A 20379-nucleotide genomic window follows, 5' to 3' on the forward strand; every position below is an offset into this window, starting at 1 on the left:
CCGTGCAATGTAAAGTATAAAAAGTTGTACTCACCTGTCCCCGCCGCTCTGTACCGTCACAGTTCGTCACCCCTGCCCTGGATGTCGCCCTCCATCGCTGTCGCCGCGTCCCCGTGGTGTCCCCAATGCTCCAGACGTCTCTGCTTCCCTGGGATCGTTGCTCTCACGTCGCCGCCATCACATCACTATGCACGCCGCTCCGGCGTGCGTGGCGACGTGAGGACGACGATGGAGAGCACCGGCGATGCAGGGGATCATGAAGAGGAGCTCCGGAGCCCTGAGGACAGGTAGGAGACCATCACCGGAACACACAGGGCACCGTAAATGGCTATCCGGCGGCAGCTGAAGCAGTCGGCGCTGCTGGATAGCCGTTTATGCCCCAACATACAAAAGCATCGCATGTTGATGCTGCCTTCAACATGCGATGGCCTCTGAGAGGCCATCACATGTTGACATTATCGTATGTCGGGGTCATCGTAGGTCGGGGGGGTCACTGTATATATATTGTGACATTCCATCTCGGGGATTAGCTCTGGGATCGTCCTGGTCACTTACCACGGGACACGTTTCCTCGCAATAACTCGCCAGACAACCGTTCTGCGTACAAGTCTGGCACCTTGCCAGCTTTATTTACACAGGTTGCAGGTAAAACATAACTCAGGAACAAACCAAAGTCCTAGACCGTCTGGTCACTGAATACACATGTAAGCATGCCCTGACTACTAACTGGTGAGCTACTCTCAGCCAGCATAACACATGTGTCCCTGCAACCTGTTTTACTCACAGTTCACACTGTCACTTGGGGCCACTTACAGATTCCAGCTGTGTGCTTCCTCAACAAGGCCCGAGTGTCTCCCCCTACAGCAACATGCTGTTTCCCAGGGAGAGCCCCAACTATTCTGTTTCCTTTCCTTTTAAACACACTTCCCCTTCCTTATACCTCATTAATCAGGCCACAGGTGGAGCATTCTCCAGAGTTAGCAAGGGAAATACACCCTTTCCCTGCCACACTGCCACAATATATATATGTATATCAATTATTTATATATGGGTACCCACAGTTTAGTGTATTCCTATGCAATTTATTCCATTAGCAGCCTCCCTAGGCTCAGGCCTTGGAGAGTGACGGGCACTGCTTTATTTCAAAATTTTTTGTATGTTGGAGAGAATGTTTCTTATTGCTTCTCAGGGATGACGCCAATTTTACCACATTAGCTGAACTCAGTCGCACATTTTACAACGTGGCAGTAAGTTATAAGTACATTCGCTTGTAGAGTAAAATAATTTTTCCCATCTCCATTCTAGAATCTCTACTCTTCTCATTCTGTAGCCTAAAAATAAATTTTCAGCGTTCACCTCTGTGGGTAACGTCTGGTGAGTGGAACGCGCTCCGTGCCCACTCCTTGTCACACATTAGGGATCTCACTGCTGTTTTTTCACCCTGCTGTTATATAGAGAACATTAGATGCCTAACAAGGGTGCATTTATATGGAGCCTTATGTTACGAACAGTTGGCTAAATGCTTGTAGCTTATTAATCCAGTTTTATGAAATCTATCATAAAATATTAGTCTTGTAATGATTCAATTGTAAGAGAGGAGAGAGGAGATTTTTTTTCATATATGGACTTTTTTGGTGCAGTTTATATGTACAGATGTGTCCACCCTTACATTGTCTTAGATTAGATAGAGGGGTATTACATTAAAAAAATGAGGTCAACTGGTGACAGAAAGTTATACAGATTTGTAAATGACTTCTATAAAAAAAATAATCAAGCCTTCCAGTACTTATCAGCTGACAAATGCCCTGAAGGAAGACTTGTAGATCTTTTCAGTCTGACACAGTGCTCTCTGCTGTCCCTTCTGTCAATTTGAGTAACTGTCCAGAGAAGAAGCAGACCCACAGAGTAAACCTTTCCTGCTCTGGACTTTTCCTGTCACGGCACAGGACATATTGGAGATCAGGTACTTTGTGCTGTGTTTTAGGGCGCCGCACAAGTCAAGCCCGTCCCATTTTCTCTTGACTAGATTAGAGGCGCGCGCCTCTTTTGAAATCCAGTAGCTCTGTGGCTGCCCTTGTGCCTGTAGCAGATGTATATGCCAGCCATAAACTGAACCAAATAGTAGCCCTAAAGTCACATGCCCCCTCAAGGCGAGGCTGAAGCCCTCTTCCAGCCTCCTTCATCCCTCATTCACACACCCCTGGCGCTGGCGTACTACATGCTTAACAAGTTGCACATTTTTGTGTAGAAATGGCAATGTTTGAGCAATATCTCCATTTCTGCCCCAAATGTGCAACTGTAAAGCATGGCATACTAGTACATGACCCCCATTGTTCTTATGTGGGCCCAATGATCTTTGCACCCAACATAAATTTATATGCATGAAAAGAACAATGAATTTCTTCACCACTGCATTGTACTTCAGTATGTGGCCTGAATATTAATTCCATACAGCTGCCAAAATACAGTTGTACAGTGCTGCCCTCTGCATACACTGCACACATAATATACTGGAAAGTAAATACCACCATATACTATATAAATAATACCATTGTACAGTGAGCCAATAAAAGCCTAAAATATTATCTGATATACAATGTCTAAATAAGGTTGCTATGCAGTTAAAGGCATCATCTTGTAAGTGATACTCACCTGTTTCCTCCCGCACCATTGTTATTCTGACAATGCCCGATCCCCACTACTCCCCACTTCCTGGTCCCTATCTTGACCTAAGGAAGTGGCTTTCACCTAATCACAGGAGGAGGTGGGTCATTGCTGGGGCCAATGATTAGCTGAGCTGGCTTTCCTGCATGTTGAGACCAGGAAGTGGTAAGCAGCCTGGTGGGGGATGGGGAAGGTGAGTATTGCTTTTTTTGTTTTGTTTATCTCAGCATGTTAATGTCTTAAAAAATTGGCTTAATTGCGCCTTCTGCATTGGTGGAATTAACAAGTTCTAGGTGCCCGGGGCCCCCTCCCTCCACAACCCCAGACTGGCTTTAATAAAACTTTTACATGGATTGTATGGATGTTGCTGAAATGAATATTTGATGGATATTTTTATGGGGATTTCTTTTTACCTATTAATAGTTCCATATAATTTGTTTTAGCGACAATGGTTGTTGTCAATGGCTCTGTGTTTTGCGCCTCCTCTAACACCTGGGTAACTCCTGAACAGCGATGTGATGGATCGCCAGACTGCAGTGACCTTATTGATGAATCCGGCTGTTCAGGTAAAAGAATAAAGAATAAAAAGTCCAGTCTAAGGTTGTTGTCATGTCAAAGGGGTTTTCTGGGCTTTTGTCAAATGTTTTCATCGGCAGGAAATGGGAGAGTAAATTACAAAAATAGATATACCCCCTCAACTCGCTGTCGATCCAGCATAGTGGTATCTGGAGTTATGAAACCCCTCCCATCCTCTGTCACCCCCCCCCCCCCCAATCCTTGCCCTTGACAACAAAAGTCCAGAAAAGTAAAAGTAACTATGATTAAATTCTTTTAGCCTATTACATCCTATTACGTTACCTGTTTCTTTTACCTTTTAGGTAGAAACACTTTATGGTCACGTATTGACCATTATTTTATACTATCGATATATAGACTGTACAGTTAGTGATGTCTGGAACGCAAGAGAAAACATCATAGTGGTCAAATGTTTGTCAAGTTTCTAGTCAAAGGGAAGTGATTTTGGGTAGTCGTGCCCTTATCTCTTAAAGGGGGCAGTCTGGGGAACTGAACTTATCAGACACTTATCCCCTATCCACAATGTCACAGTGTGTGATCGCGGGGGTGTGATGGCCTGTTCAGCTAATCACCGGCTGAGGTGGGACATCACTGTTGCCGTTGATTGGCTGAAGGAAGTCCCCTCGCAAGGCTTGATCATTTGAGTGGCCCTAAACTTCATTATGGTCGGCCGCACATTCCCTGTTTACACAGGATGATGTGCAGCCGAATATGATTATATTATTGGTTGCACAGATTATCCAATCAGTTGAGAACGCCCATTTTTTTGGTGTTCATAAATAGTATAGGTCCATGCAAATTTCAAATTGTGGCTTGGGCTGGTGTGGGATTGCACAACAATGTGAGTGTTTTTGTAACAATTTTGTGCTAAATTTTAAAAAGTCACAGTTGATAAATCACCCACCATTGCAGGAAGCTAAACATGTCACACTACATTCCAGTCTTAATGTAAAGGTACTCAATGGCCGACATTTATCATTGTCTTTAGACAGTTTTTTGGGTCTACAAAAGGTACAAAAAAGGAGCAGGCAGGGTTTATTTGCACCTTTTTTGCACCTTTTGGTTTACACATTTCTACTGATTTTGAGTTGCAATCCACTGATTTTGGCAATACACATGATATGATTTTTTTAATCCAAAGAAATGGTAAAATCAATGATAACTCTCCCCCAAGTGAGAATCCGACCATAGCATCTATATGGAGTGATATGATGCAAACAGCCTTTTTCCCTTATTACAACCCCCGAAGGAAAAATAAGGTGTTTATTGAGATGCTCCATGGCTGCTCCGACTCATGTATCAGTCAATACAAACATAATTCTATTTTATTCCAGAATGTCCCATTGGATACTGCAGAAATGGAGGAAAATGTGAACTAGAGAATAACGTTCCAGTATGCAGGTAAGGGTCATGCAAACATTCACGGCATTAGATAAAGAATTACAGTGATGTTTCCATCATATTTAACCCTTTCTGCAGAGTCCAATCTATCGACTTGGATATGGATATGCAAAAATGTGGAGAGATTAAAGGGGTACTCCGGTGGAAACTTTTTTTTTTTTTAAATCAACTGGTGCCAGAAAATTAAACAGATATGTAAATTACTTCTATTAAAAAATCTTAATCCTTCCAGTACTTATTAGCTGCTGAATACTACAGAGGAAATTATTTTCTTTTTGGAACACAGAGCTCTCTGCTGACATCACGAGCACCGTGCTCTCTGCTGACATCTGTGTCCATTTTAAGAACTCTCCAGAGTAGGAGAAAATCCCCATAGCAAACATATGCTGCTCTGGACAGTTCCTAAAATGGACAGAGATGTCAGCAGAGAGCACTGTGCTCGTGATGTCAGCAGAGAGCTCTGTGTTCCAAAAAGAAAACCATTTCCTCTGTAGTATACAGCAGCTAATAAGTACTGGAAGGATTAAGATTTTTTTTTTTAATAGAAGTCATTTACAAATCTGTTTAACTTTCTGGCACCAGTTGATTTAATGAAAAAAAAGTTTTCCACCGGAGTACCCCTTTAATCATTCGGCAATAGCCTGTCTGCCATGCTACATGTGATTTCATGGACTTGATTTCGGGGATCAGGTGTAAATTTTAGCAGTTATGGAATTGAACTTATCATTTATCTGTAGAAAATAATTCACATAGATTACTTAGTAGACATCAACGCCTTCGTATTGCGAGATAATTCACTGTATTTCCACAATAACCCTGTCCAGACTACAATGTGACGGTACGGCTGTGTATGGAAATTGTATTAGATACCAGGCAATATGCATTGATTTATTAACCCAATCAGCATCCATCCTGACAGTTCTGTGATATAGAAAACACCGGCCTGGGCTGCAGACGCTGCTACATGATCTGAATGTTCTCCCAGACAGTAATAATGTTTTCAGGTTTAGAAGCATTATGCAGCGATATAGTACATTAAAGTGCGTGCGCTGTCACTTTTTGTTATTTGCAGCAGGAAAAAGTATATTGTGCTGAACATAAGCCGGGATAATCCGTACTGTACGGCAGACTTCAGCATCGGGTCATATTGTATGGGATTTAAAAGGTCTGTCCAATTTAGAAAACCCTTTTTAAAAATACTCTATTATAGAATGATATGTTAGACAGGGTTCACACTACGATTGTGCCCTCTGTGGCACTTATAAGTCAGCAACCTGTCAAAATGGGAGGCCAAGGTATATGTGCATGAACAGGCGTAGGCCTCTGTCTGCCCAAGGCCTATCCTTAAGTATTTTAATTGTGTCTGTGTATCCTGTCTAGTCCAAGGCCTGAATGGGAATTTACTCAGTTTGTATTTTATATGTGTCTGTGTATTTTTTTTATTGGGGCCTGTATTGTAACGTACTGACAGGATACCTCTGATCAGGACCCAGGACACCACCAGTCATAAACTCAGGTCATAAAAGACCTGGACTAGTCATGTATGGAAAGACTTGAGTAGATTCGGAGCTCAGTCACCTAGGCCTCAACTCTGAAGAACTATGATGATCCCGCACCCACCTGATCAACTTAGGGGGAGGTATGTTGTGAATGGTAGTGGATCCTGTGTTATCCCTCTACTGCTGACACAGTACAGTTGTAAGCAGTAGTAAGACAGAGGTCAGGACAGGCACAGACAGGTACATATGGTCAGATGAACAAGCCGGGTTAATAGTAGACTAAGGGATCAATTGAAACGTAATGCCCAGGCACTTGGTGACTTTAGCAGGGTACTCCGGCCCTGAGATAAAATGTCTCACCGCTGGGGTCCCACTGCTGGGGACCCCCACAATCTTGTATTTGCCACCCACCTGTTTGAGCTGCACGCCACGGTGTGAAGCTGAAGCAAAAAAAAAGTGAAAAAAAAAAATTTAAATTATATTTAAAAAAATAAATAAAAAATAGGGGTATTCCAGGAATGAAAAAACAGGTCTTTTTTTCTTTCAAAGACAGCCCCCTCCTTGTCTCCAGTTTGGGTGTGGTTCTGCAGCTCAGTTCCATTGAAGTGAATGGAGCCAAGTTGCAATAGTCTGGACCCAAAGTGGAGACAAGGAGGGCACTGTCTTTGAAAGGAAAAAGGCCAGTTTTTTTTATTCTTGGTTACCCCTTTAAGCGATGGGGAGCTGGGACACACGCACATCAATGGCCATAAAGGCAAGATACACTTGGAAGTCGCAGCACTTCTGTAGGTGAGCCAGCAGTGTTACAGTTTATCAATCTCTTAATTGTGTTATGTTTTGTTTCTCCTGTGGGGGCGCTGTAGAGAAACTAAACACCTAATGCTGGTTTTCCTGTAGAGGCCTCATAATAAATCTGACACAATGATGATCTAAGCCATCTTATAGCTGGCACATGCGGGTGTTGGATAGTTAAATCACCAAGTGCCAACCCTAGGTGCCGTGCCACCTTTCCACACCATTTCAGCGCAGGCAGGAGAGAGGAATTTTATTGTGTATGTTTTAGGCATTTATTAGAAACCTCAGGTACTTCTATGGGGCAATACAAATCTTGTGAAAATTTAATACAACACGTGAATGTTCCTGAAGCATTTACTAAAGAAGTATCAACCGTGGTCCCATCATTGTCTGTGTACTCATAGATTATAGTGGTTGTTCTTCGGAGGATTAGGCTATGGCTCAGGTCTAGGGAGATTTAAGTGCAGCATCTTTTAGTCAGCATGTCTCTCTGCTTTCAGAAATCAAAGCAGAACCCCGGGGAGGGTTACATCCCAGGAAACGAATAATGCTTGAAGGATTTCCAATAAAAAGTAGTTTTTATTACTAGATCAGCGCCCTTGTTTTCTGATGTAATCCATACATACACTATTATACCTGCATGGAATCTGCAGCATTTTATTTACAAATAAATAGAATTTTTTTTTTCCACTTTATGTTTTAGTAGTTTTATATTTTATGTGTAATATTTATCTACCCAGTATATTATTTTAGCATGTGCTTTAAAAAAAGTATTGTCACAAAGCTGACATCATCTCATACAGGACAATGAGGTCACTGGACTCCAATGGCCTCCACAGTAACCAGATCTCATCTAATAGATCACCGCTGGGATGTGGTGGAACGGGAGATTCTCATCATGGATGTGCAGCCGACAAATCTCTACCAACTGTGTGATGTCATCATGTCCATATGGAGGAACTGTGTGATTTCATCATGTCCATATGGAGGAACTGTGTGATGTCATCATGTCCATATGAAGGAAGTGTGTGATGTCATCATGTCCATATGGAGGAACTGTGTGATGTCATTGTGTCCATATGGAGGAACTGTGTGATCATCATGTCCATATGGAGGAAGTGTGTGATGTCATCATGTCCATATGCAGGAACTGTGTGATGTCATTGTGTCCATATGGAGGAACTGTGTGATCATCATGTCCATATAGAGGAACTGTGTGATGTCATCATGTCCATATGGATGAACTGTGTGATGTCATCATGTCCATATGGAGGAGCTGTGTGATGTCATCATGTCCATATGAATGAAGTGTGTGATGTCATTATCTCCATATGGAGGAACTGTGTGATGTCATCATGTCCATGTGGTCTCCCGGCACTGTATTTCATACTGTGCCTTAGTTATTAGTCTCCAAAGTTAGAGTCCCTAGGACTGTCGGCGTTCGCTTCCCTAAGGAATGTTTTCAGCAACTTATGGAAAAAATGGGGCCCAACCTGGCACTAGCAAGGTGTACCTAGTACATTTTAAAATGCTATAACACTGGGATCTCCTTGCATTGTCATATGCAGCCAATATTCTGGATTGAATTCATTTGTAGAGATACATTTACCATTTTGCTCCCTTGCTGTTAGCTCTCTGCCATTCATCATGTTTTACATCCCTATTGGTTCAGTGTCACCACTTACTTTGCTGTTTTCGTCTTTACAGATTAAAGGGGGACCTACTAAACACCTTGCACCTGTTTTCTGGCACATTTCCCACTTTTGACTTTCTAGACACTTTAATCAAGCGTTTACTCTTTCTCTTTTGCTATGGTAAGCCGTCCCTTTAACTGGTTGGCGCTCCGGCCGGATTGTTCATTTTTGAAATATGAGGCTGTGAATATAATTTATTTTCATTGTTCAGCAAGATGGGAGATGAAAGGATTACTAAACATCACAGAGCGTCCTATTAACTAGATGCTGGCGTACTGAGCATTGGAGGAGAATGTTTCATTATACCTATTGTTCTGTTGTAAATGAGATATATATCTTTACTATAGCCATTCCTCTCTTTTAATTCACATTGCGCTGACACAAATGAAAATGAATGCAATTAATAAAGAAACCTGTCAGAATAGAACAGCTTTATTCATTGGTTTTATGATTTTCGGGAAGTTTTAATGGTGATAACCAGCAGAATTTCCATTTATTTAAGTTAATTATTTCTCCTGTTTTGCATCTATGCACCAGCAGGTTCCATATTACATTACAATAAAGGGGACATATTTCTCAAGCTTGGAAGAACAGGGTCAGTAGTGTCACAAGGTTGACATCCAGACATGGCCAAATCCCAACCATATTTGTTGGCCTAACCCAAAAACTTTTGTACAGGGGAGATTATGATGACTTCATGCTGAAAAATGGCTTACATGCAATATTTAACCTCTATGTGGGAAAGGTCTATACATATACAGGGAATGCAATGGCCAAGGATTTATTTTGGTTTCTTTAATTAAAATTGGGAAGAAATATTTATCCATGATATGGAGCAATTGGCATCTGCCTCAAAAGGATTTTTCGGCATTCTTCATAATGGGGGTATCGTTTGAACTCGTTAGCTCCTTGTCTTCTTTCAACCTTATTAATTATGTAAATAAGTAAATAAGACATATTTTTCCATTTATGTCCTACTTTCTGCTGTCTACTGTCTGCTTTGGACAATCCCATTTTTAGACTCCAATGAAAATGAGTTGATCATTAATCAGCCAACAGTCATCTCTTCTAATTCCTCCATATACATGAATGTTAGGCTTATCCAAATGTTCACGTTTTCTGCATGGTTATTGGGGGAAGAAAGTCACTGCCAGACAGCTCGAGAACAAAAGGAAGGTTGAAATCCAACATACCCAATCTTTCTCGTCACTGACACCATCTGGGTGAGGCAGGAAGCCCCCAAACACATTAGATGGTTAGGTGTTCTTGCGGAAGTTGGTGCTCAGTGATACAATTTTTTGTGCTCTGGAGACTTGTTGTTTTGTTATCTTTACCCATACACATAAGATACCTGTTGGCCAAACTTTTATTCAGCTAACAGTCATCTCTTCCAATATCTTCATATACATGAATGTTGGGCTTATGCAAATGTCCATGTTTTCTTTATGGAGATCAGAGGAGAAAGTCAGAGAGCTCTGGTGGTGGCTTATTTCTTCGAGAACCAAAGTACTGTTGAAATCCAACATGCCCTATCCTTTTCCACCCTGACACCATCTGGGTGCGTCAGGAAGCCCCCATACACATCAGATGGTCAGCCGCTCCTGCTGAAGTTGGCGGCTTCAACTGACTTTTTTTTACAAGTGACAATGGAAATGGTTGTCTGCTGTTACACGCCAATCCGTTCTAAGAAACTTTAGGGGAGATTTATCAAAACTTGTCCAATCAGATTGCTTCTTTTATTTTTCAGAGGCCTGTTCAAATATGAAAGAAGCAATCTGATTGGTTGCTATGGGCAACTCAGCAACTTTGCCCCTGGACAGGTTTTGATAAATCTCCCCCTTTGAGTTGTGCATTTAGAAATGTTAGTTGGGCACCAGCATTGTATTTGACTGCAGGTTTCTTGACCGCTCTGCCTATTCCTCAGGACAATTTTTGACAACCTCATCTCTTTTGTGGAGGACTTGTTTCCATCTACAAGATTCCCTTTGGCTGAAAGTTTTTCCTTGATCACACCATTCTCCACTATTCTCCCATATGTTGGTAGTGAAATCCTGCTCTATCCCTGTTGACATGGTTTGAAGTCATTCCACACACTAAATCCGCTCTATTGTGGTGTCACTCCAAACCTTATCCGCAAAAAAATTTCTTACATGATTTTATTCTGCATTCTACATAGGGATGCATCTAATTTCTATATAGGGATGCATCTTATTTTTTTTATTTAGGGATTCATCTATTTTCTACATCGGGATGCATTCATTTTCAATATAGGGATGCTCCAATCGTGAAACGGCTGATGTCTCTAATAAAGTGGTCATATAGCATATGTTGGGGGATTTTCGCGTTATATATTGACAGTATAGTTACATCTATGTTGCATTCTATTTAGTGGTGCATCTATATAGGGATGCATCTATTTTCTATATAGGAATGCTTCAATCGTGAAACAGCTGGTGTCTCTCAAGAATGAGTACAAAGCTGTAAATCTGACCTTACAAGAGCCCGTCTTAGTCAATGTGCTTTTCCTAACATTGCTACAGTCACTACAACATACCAGACAGAGCTTGGCAGTGAAAGACAGAGGAAACATTTATGTCTTTTTTTTTTTTTTGGAAGTTGCCAAAGATGAAACATTAACGTTGAAGTTTATACATTCTCCAGAGCACAATGGTCTTGAAGAGCCAAACTTTATAATTTTTTTGTATGTTTCAAAATAAATGGATGTTTGTCAGCAATTATCAATGAGTACCCGCTGCTATAAATGGCATAGGCCGTTATTATGTGGGCTGTGTGTGCAGCCAGTCTATTAGCAGCCAGTGATATCACTGAGGCCTGAGTCCATTTGTACTCCATGCCTCATTTATGTCATTACTTATGTATGTAATGCCAGCTCAATAAGATTTTGTATCAATCTGAACAGAATCATGCTTCCTTCAATAGTCTATTCCGATTCAATGTCTTATACATTTGGACTTTGGATGGCTTTTACCCATATCATTATAAGAAATGTCAAACCTGCATTGGCTTTGTTGATTGACTAAGACAGTACCTTGTTCTGTTACGATGTGACCGCAAAATGAGCAACTCCACTGAAGACCTTGGATTGTAATGCTAACAACTATTCATTACCATCCCACAGATGCGGTCTGTCTTCAGCCACCACAGTATACACGCTCAATCTGTGGCTCCTGATCTGCGCTGAAACAACCAGACCCAATATATTATCTGTCTGCTCCTGTCAGGTTTTGGCAACAAGGCCAAATAAATAGGCGTCCGTCCAAGCCACAAGAGACATGTCAGCAAACAGTTTAACTTCCTTTTTTCTGTGTGGGTGACCAAAGAAACGGAAAAAAACTGTTTTTTTGTCGAAACCGCATGCATATCTCTAGCGTTGAGTCCTGCTCTACGTGATGTAGAGCAGAGGTCTCAAACTGTGGCCCTTCAGATGTTGCAAAACTTCAACTCCCAGCATGCACGGACAGCCGTTGGCTGTCCGGGCATGCTGGGAGTTAAAGTTTTGAAAATTGGGAGGGCCACAGTTTGAGACCACTGATGTAGACCATTACCTATTAAATCCAAAAATAATTGGAATGACAATTACCATATTTATCGGCGTATAACACGCACTTTTTAGGCTAAAATTTTTAGCCTAAAGTCTATGTGCGTGTTATACGCCGATACACCCCCAGGAAAGGCAGGGGGAGAGAGGCCGTCGCTGCCCGCTTCTCTCCCCCTGCCTTTCCTGGGGTCTAGAGCCCTGCTGCCGGCCCTTCTCACCCCCTGGCTATCGGCGCCGCTGCCCGTTCTGTCCCCCTGACTATCGGTGCCGGCGCCGATAGCCAGGGGGAGAGAAGCGGCGCCGACAGCCAGGGGGAGAGAAGGGGCAGCGGCACCCATTGCCGGCGCCGCTGCCCCGTTGCCTCCCCCCATCCCCGGTGGCATAATTACCTGTTGCCGGGGTCGGGTCCGCGCTGCTGCAGGCCTCCAGCGTGCGTCCCCGGCGTCGTTGCTATGCGCTGCACGGCGCGGCACACTGACGTCATGCGCCGCGCCGTGCATAGCAACAACGCAGGGGACGCACGCCGGAGGCCTGAAGCAGCGCGGACCCGACCCAGGTAATTATGCCACCGGGGATGGGGGGAGGCAACGGGGCAGCGGCGCCGGCAATGGGTGCCGCTGCCCTTTCTCTCCCCCTGGCTGTCGGCGCCGCTTCTCTCCCCCTGGCTATCGGCGCCGGCACCGATAGTCAGGAGGAAAAAACGGGCAGCGGCGCCGATAGCCAGGGGGTGAGAAGGGCCGGCAGCAGCGCTCTAGACCCCAGGAAAGGCAGGGGGAGAGAAGCGGGCAGCGACGGCCTCTCTCCCCCTGCCTTTCCTGGGGGTTTATTGGGGTATACACGCGCACACACGCACCCTCATTTTACCATGGATATTTGGGTAAAAAACTTTTTTTACCCAAATATCCTTGGTAAAATGAGGGTGCGTGTTATAGGCCGGTGCGTGGTATACCCCGATAAATACGGTACTTTCCATATAAAGAAAATATACAAATTAAAAAATGTAAGTTATGTCAACATCTGGTCTTGCTCCTTGGCTTGTAAAAGATCATGATCAACACCGGGAAGATACTGTAAATGTTACGCCGAGCGCTCCGGGTCCCCGCTCCTCCCCGGAGCGCTCGCAACATCCTCGCAATTGCAGCGCCCCGGTCAGATCTGCTGACCGGGTGCGCTGCGATACCTCTCCCAGCCGGGATGCGATTCGCGATGCGGGTGGCGCCCGCTCGCGATGCGCACCCCGGCTCCCGTACCTGACTCGCTCTCCGTCGGTCCTGTCCCGGCGTGCGCGGCCCCGCTCCTTAGGGCGCGCGGGCGCCGGGTCTCTGCGATTTAAAGGGCCACTGCGCCACTGATTGGCGCAGTTGGCTTAATTAGTGTGTTCACCTGTGCACTCCCTATTTATACCTCACTTCCCCTGCACTCCCTCGCCGGATCTTGTTGCCATTGTGCCAGTGAAAGCGTTTCCTTGTGTGTTCCTAGCCTGTGTTCCAGACCTCCTGCCGTTGCCCCTGACTACGATCCTTGCTGCCTGCCCCGACCTTCTTCTACGTCCGACCTTGCTCTTGTCTACTCCCTTGTACCGCGCCTATCTTCAGCAGTCAGAGAGGTTGAGCCGTTGCTAGTGGATACGACCTGGTTGCTACCGCCGCTCCAAGACCATCCCGCTTTGCGGCGGGCTCTGGTGAATACCAGTAGCAACTTAGAACCGGTCCACCAGCACGGTCCACGCCAATCCCTCTCTGGCACAGAGGATCCACCTCCTGCCAGCCGAATCGTGACAGTAGATCCGGCCATGGATCCCGCTGAAGTTCCACTGCCAGTTGTCGCCGACCTCACCACGGTGGTCGCCCAGCAGTCGCAACAGATAGCGCAACAAGGCCACCAGCTGTCTCAACTGACCGTGATACTACAGCAGCTACTACCACAGCTTCAGCAATCATCTCCTCCGCCAGCTCCTGCACCTCCTCCGCAGCGAGTGGCCGCTTCCGGCCTACGACTATCCTTGCCGGATAAATTTGATGGGGACTCTAAGTTTTGCCGTGGCTTTCTTTCACAATGTTCCCTGCACTTGGAGATGATGTCGGACCAGTTTCCTACTGAAAGGTCTAAGGTGGCTTTCGTAGTCAGCCTTCTGTCCGGGAAAGCTCTGTCATGGGCCACACCGCTCTGGGACCTCAAAGACCCTGTCACTGCCTCTGTACACTCCTTCTTCACGGAGATTCGAAGTGTCTTTGAGGAACCTGCCCGAGCCTCTTCTGCTGAGACTGCCCTGCTGAACCTGGTCCAGGGTAATTCTTCCGTTGGCAAGTACGCCATCCAATTCCGTACTCTTGCTTCCGAATTATCCTGGAATAATGAGGCCCTCTGCGCGACCTTTAAAAAAGGCCTATCCAGCAACATTAAAGATGTTCTGGCCGCACGAGAAATTCCTGCTAACCTGCATGAACTTATTCTTCTAGCCACTCGCATTGACATGCGTTTTTCCGAAAGGCGTCAGGAGCTCCGCCAGGATATGGACTTTGTTCGCACGAGGCGTTTTTTCTCCCCGGCTCCTCTCTCCTCTGGTCCTCTGCAATCCGTTCCTGTGCCTCCCGCCGTGGAGGCTATGCAAGTTGACCGGTCTCGCTTGACACCTCAAGAGAGGACACAACGCCGCATGGAGAATCTGTGCCTGTACTGTGCCGGTACCGAACACTTCCTGAAGGATTGTCCTATCCGTCCTCCCCGCCTGGAAAGACGTACGCTGACTCCGCACAAAGGTGAGACAGTTCTTGATGTCAACTCTGCTTCTCCACGCCTTACTGTGCCTGTGCGGATATCTTCCTCTACCTTCTCCTTCTCTACTATGGCCTTCTTGGATTCCGGATCTGCAGGAAATTTTATTTTGGCCTCTCTCATCAACAGGTTCAACATCCCGGTGACCAGTCTCGCCAGACCCCTCTACATCAATTGTGTTAACAATGAAAGATTGGACTGTACCGTGCGTTACCGCACGGAACCCCTCCTAATGTGCATCGGACCTCATCACGAAAAAATTGAGTTTTTGGTCCTCTCCAATTGCACTTCCGAAATTCTCCTTGGATTACCGTGGCTTCAACGCCATTCCTCAACCCTTGATTGGTCCACAGGAGAGATCAAGAGCTGGGGTACTTCTTGTTTCAAGGACTGTCTTAAACCGGTTCCCAGTACTCCCTGCCGTGACCCTGTGGTTCCCCTGTAACCGGTCTCCCTAAGGCTTATATGGACTATGCTGACGTGTTTTGCAAAAAGCAAGCTGAGACTTTACCTCCTCACAGGCCTTATGACTGTCCTATTGACCTCCTCCCGGGCACTACTCCACCCCGGGGCAGAATTTATCCTCTGTCCGCTCCAGAGACTCTTGCTATGTCTGAATACATCCAGGAAAATTTAAAAAAGGGGTTTATCCGCAAATCCTCCTCTCCTGCCGGAGCTGGATTTTTTTTTGTGTCCAAAAAAGATGGCTCCCTACGTCCTTGCATTGATTACCGCGGACTTAATAAAATCACGGTAAAGAACCGCTACCCCCTACCTCTTATCTCAGAACTCTTTGATCGCCTTCAAGGTGCCCACATCTTTACCAAACTGGACTTAAGAGGTGCTTATAATCTCATGCGCATCAGGGAGGGGGACGAATGGAAGACTGCATTTAACACCAGAGATGGACACTTTGAGTATCTGGTCATGCCCTTTGGCCTGTGCAACGCCCCTGCCGTCTTCCAAGACTTTGTTAATGAAATTTTTCGTGATCTCTTATATTCCTGTGTTGTTGTGTATCTGGACGATATTCAGATTTTTTCTGGCAACTTAGAAGAACACCGCCAGCATGTCCGCATGGTTCTTCAGAGACTTCGAGACAATCAACTTTATGCCAAAATGGAGAAATGTCTGTTTGAATGTCAATCTCTTCCTTTCCTAGGATACTTGGTCTCTGGCCAGGGATTACAAATGGACCCGGATAAACTCTCTGCCGTCTTAGATTGGCCACGCCCCTCCGGACTCCGTGCTATCCAACGTTTTTTGGGGTTCGCCAATTATTACAGACAATTTATTCCACACTTTTCCACTATTGTGGCTCCTATCGTGGCTTTAACCAAGAAAAATGCCAATCCCAAGTCCTGGTCTCCCCAAGCGGAAGACGCATTTAAACGGCTCAAGTCTGCCTTTTCTTCTGCTCCCGTGCTCTCCAGACCTGACCCATCTAAACCCTTCCTATTGGAGGTAGATGCCTCCTCAGTGGGAGCTGGAGCGGTCCTTCTACAAAAAAATTCTTCCTGGCATGCTGTTACTTGTGTTTTTTTTTCTAGGACCTTCTCTCCGGCGGAGAGAAACTACTCCATCGGGGATCGAGAACTACTGGCCATTAAATTGGCACTTGAGGAATGGAGGCATCTGCTGGAGGGATCAAAATTTCCAGTTATCATTTACACCGATCACAAGAATCTCTCCTATCTCCAGTCTGCCCAACGGCTGAACCCTCGCCAGGCCAGGTGGTCGTTGTTCTTTGCCCGTTTTAACTTTGAAATTCATTTTCGCCCTGCCGACAAGAACATTAGGGCCGATGCCCTCTCTCGTTCCTCGGATGCCTCGGAAGTAGAGGTCTCTCCGCAACACATCATTCCTCCTGACTGTCTGATCTCCACTTCTCCAGCCTCCATCAGGCAAACTCCTCCAGGGAAGACCTTCGTTTCTCCACGCCAACGTCTCGGGATTCTCAAATGGGGTCACTCCTCCCACCTCGCAGGCCATGCGGGCATCAAAAAGTCCTTGCAACTCATCTCTCGTTTCTATTGGTGGCCGACTCTGGAGACGGATGTTGTTGATTTTGTGCGGGCCTGTACTGTCTGTGCCCGGGATAAGACTCCTCGCCAGAAGCCTGCTGGTCTCCTTCATCCTCTGCCTGTCCCCGAACAGCCTTGATCACTGATTGGTATGGACTTTATTACAGACTTACCCCCATCCCGTGGCAACACTGTTGTTTGGGTGGTCGTTGATCGATTTTCCAAGATGGCACATTTTATTCCTCTTCCTGGTCTTCCTTCAGCGCCTCAGTTGGCAAAACAATTTTTTGTACACATTTTTCGTCTTCACGGTTTGCCCACGCAGATCGTCTCGGATAGAGGCGTCCAATTCATGTCTAAATTCTGGAGGGCCCTCTTTAAACAGCTCAAGATTAAATTAAACTTCTCTTCTTCTTATCATCCCCAATTCAATGGGCAAGTAGAAAGAATTAACCAGGTCCTGGGTGACTATTTACGGCATTTTGTTTCCTCCCGCCAGGATGACTGGGCAGATCTTCTACCATGGGCCGAATTCTCATACAACTTCAGAGTCTCTGAATCTTCTGCTAAGTCCCCATTTTTCGTGGTGTACGGCCGTCACCCTCTTCCCCCCCTCCCTACTCCCTTGCCCTCTAATTTGCCCGCTGTGGATGAAGTGACTCGTGATCTTTCCACCATATTGAAAGAGACCCAAAATTCTCTTTTACAGGCTTCATCCCGCATGAAAAGGTTTGCCGATAAGAAAAGAAGAACTCCCCCCATTTTTGCTCCCGGAGACAAGGTATGGCTCTCCGCTAAATATGTCCGCTTTCGTGTCCCCAGTTACAAACTGGGACCACGCTATCTTGGTCCTTTCAAAGTCTTGTGCCAGATTAATCCTGTCTCTTACAAACTCCTTCTTCCTCCTTCTCTTCGTATTCCCAATGCCTTCCATGTCTCTCTCCTTAAACCACTCATCATCAACCGTGTCTCTCCCAAACTTGTTTCTCCCACTCCTGTTTCCGGTTCTTCTGACATCTTCTCCGTGAAGGAGATACTGGCCTCCAAGACGGTCAGAGGAAAAATATTTTTCTTGGTAGATTGGGAGGGCTGTGGTCCAGAAGAGAGATCCTGGGAACCTGAGGACAACATCCTAGACAAAAGTCTGGTCCTCAGGTTCTCAGGCTCCAAGAAGAGGGGGAGACCCAAGGGGGGGGGGTACTGTTACGCCGAGCGCTCCGGGTCCCCGCTCCTCCCCGGAGCGCTCGCAACATCCTCGCAATTGCAGTGCCCCGGTCAGACCTGCTGACCGGGTGCGCTGCGATACCTCTCCCAGCCGGGATGCGATTCGCGATGCGGGTGGCGCCCGCTCGCGATGCGCACCCCGGCTCCCGTACCTGACTCGCTTTCCGTCGGTCCTGTCCCGGCGCGCGCGGCCCCGCTCCTTCTGGCGCGCGCGCGCCGGGTCTCTGCGATTTAAAGGGCCACTGCGCCACTGATTGGCGCAGTTGGCTTAATTAGTGTGTTCACCTGTGCACTCCCTATTTATACCTCACTTCCCCTGCACTCCCTCGCCGGATCTTGTTGCCATTGTGCCAGTGAAAGCGTTTCCTTGTGTGTTCCTAGCCTGTGTTCCAGACCTCCTGCCGTTGCCCCTGACTACGATCCTTGCTGCCTGCCCCGACCTTCTGCTACGTCCGACCTTGCTCTTGTCTACTCCCTTGTACCGCGCCTATCTTCAGCAGTCAGAGAGGTTGAGCCGTTGCTAGTGGATACGACCTGGTTGCTACCGCCGCTGCAAGACCATCCCGCTTTGCGGCGGGCTCTGGTGAATACCAGTAGCAACTTAGAACCGGTCCACCAGCACGGTCCACGCCAATCCCTCTCTGGCACAGAGGATCCACCTCCTGCCAGCCGAATCGTGACAGTAAAGCTGGACATAGATCAGTTTTGTTGACATTAACCTTACCCAATATGGTCATAAATATGGCAGTTCAGCTTGGGCAACTGGACATGTTAGTTCAATATAAGGCGTAAATCATGTGGCTGCCATATACCACCTGCTATATTACATACAGTTTCTACAAAAAAAAATATAGGGTCACATGGGGTGAAATCCGACTAATGGGGAACATTGAAGCTGGCTTTAGCTTTTGACATGATACATGTTAGGTTGTTGGTGGATCCTATAAAAAATATTGGGTGAGATTTATCAAAACCTGTCCAGAGGAAAAGTTGCTTCTTTCATTTTGCAGAGGCCTTGTTAAAAATGAAAAAGGCAATCTGATTGGTTACTATGGGCAACTGGGCAACTTTTCCTCTGGACAGGTTTTGATAAATCTCCCCCTTGTGATTCTTAAAATACATCTTAGGATATGTTCACACCTCGGAATTTCCACAAAAAAAGAGCATTCTTTAGAACGTTCACTGAATATTTCCAAGAAGACCATTTGTATTTTAATTTTTTTGGATGAAAGATCGTTGGTAAGCAAAAGCTCCTTTGTTCAGGAACTATCTCTTTTCTTGCTGTTGCTCGAAAATTTCCGGCACAGCCAAATTTCTTTTCAGACTACAAGGCCATGTTCACACAATGGAGTTTCCGAGCAGAAGAATTCCTCTCAGAAATTCAGTTGCAGCAGAATCCCATTGTTTTCAATGGGATTCTACCGAACTGTGCACACGGCGGAATTTCCATTGCAGAAACATCTGCCAAAAGAATTAGAATGCCGGATGGCGATCATGGGTGGTCCCAGCAACGGGACCCTACGATCAGACATCTTATCCTCTATCCTTTGGATAGGAAATAAGATGTCTGTGGGCGGAGTAACCCTTTAACGGATGGAAGAAAAAAATTAATTCCATACAGTGTCTAAATAGCATAGGCGCTCAATATAAATGCCACCATACAACATATAGTGACCAAACAAAAGCTCAATACATAAAGTAATCTAATAAGAGAGCTGTATAATTCATGGCAGATACACCCATAACAGGGATAGGGGACCAAATATTATTCTGGTCCCTGGACTCTTTAAACCAAAATAAAGGGTGAAGGGTGGGGTTCTTCGCATTTTATGCCCTCAAAAGTACTGATTGATACACATCTTTCCCCCCGAGCACATTCCTGACTGTCTGTGAATATTACGACAAGACAACTCAACAATAAAGGTGATGAAATAAATTTGGCTAAAACTAAATCTCTTGCTATCGCTGATCTTCAGCTGTCTTGTAGCTATTTAAATACCCATCTGATGTATGGTGAGGAGAGCACCGGTGGGATCGGCACCTGATCCGGGCAGATGTTCATCTTGGGAAGTCAACAATGAAGGATCCCAACAATGACAGGAGACATAGATCTTCAAAACCAGAAGGAATTGATGCACAAAGAAGAACAGTTTTCAGTGTACTGTAAT

General features: G+C 45.5%; 1 protein-coding gene across 14 annotated transcripts in view; it reads left to right on the forward strand.

Annotated features, from left to right (window-relative positions):
* The window catches only part of MALRD1 (MAM and LDL receptor class A domain containing 1), a 551665-nt gene that overhangs the window by 476042 nt on the left and 55244 nt on the right, over positions 1-20379 (forward strand). For 13 of the 14 annotated variants that reach the window (XM_056519234.1, XM_056519235.1, XM_056519233.1 and 10 more), the window contains 2 exons: positions 3108-3230; positions 4575-4641. In XM_056519234.1, coding sequence (XP_056375209.1) covers positions 3108-3230; positions 4575-4641 — 190 coding nt within the window. Of the gene's footprint in view, positions 1-3107; positions 3231-4574; positions 4642-8642; positions 9038-20379 lie in introns of those variants that run through there. The other variant, XM_056519243.1, reaches the window with a different exon arrangement.

Source organism: Hyla sarda, chromosome 5 (genome assembly GCF_029499605.1).
Source record: "Hyla sarda isolate aHylSar1 chromosome 5, aHylSar1.hap1, whole genome shotgun sequence".
Lineage (NCBI taxonomy): Eukaryota > Metazoa > Chordata > Amphibia > Anura > Hylidae > Hyla > Hyla sarda.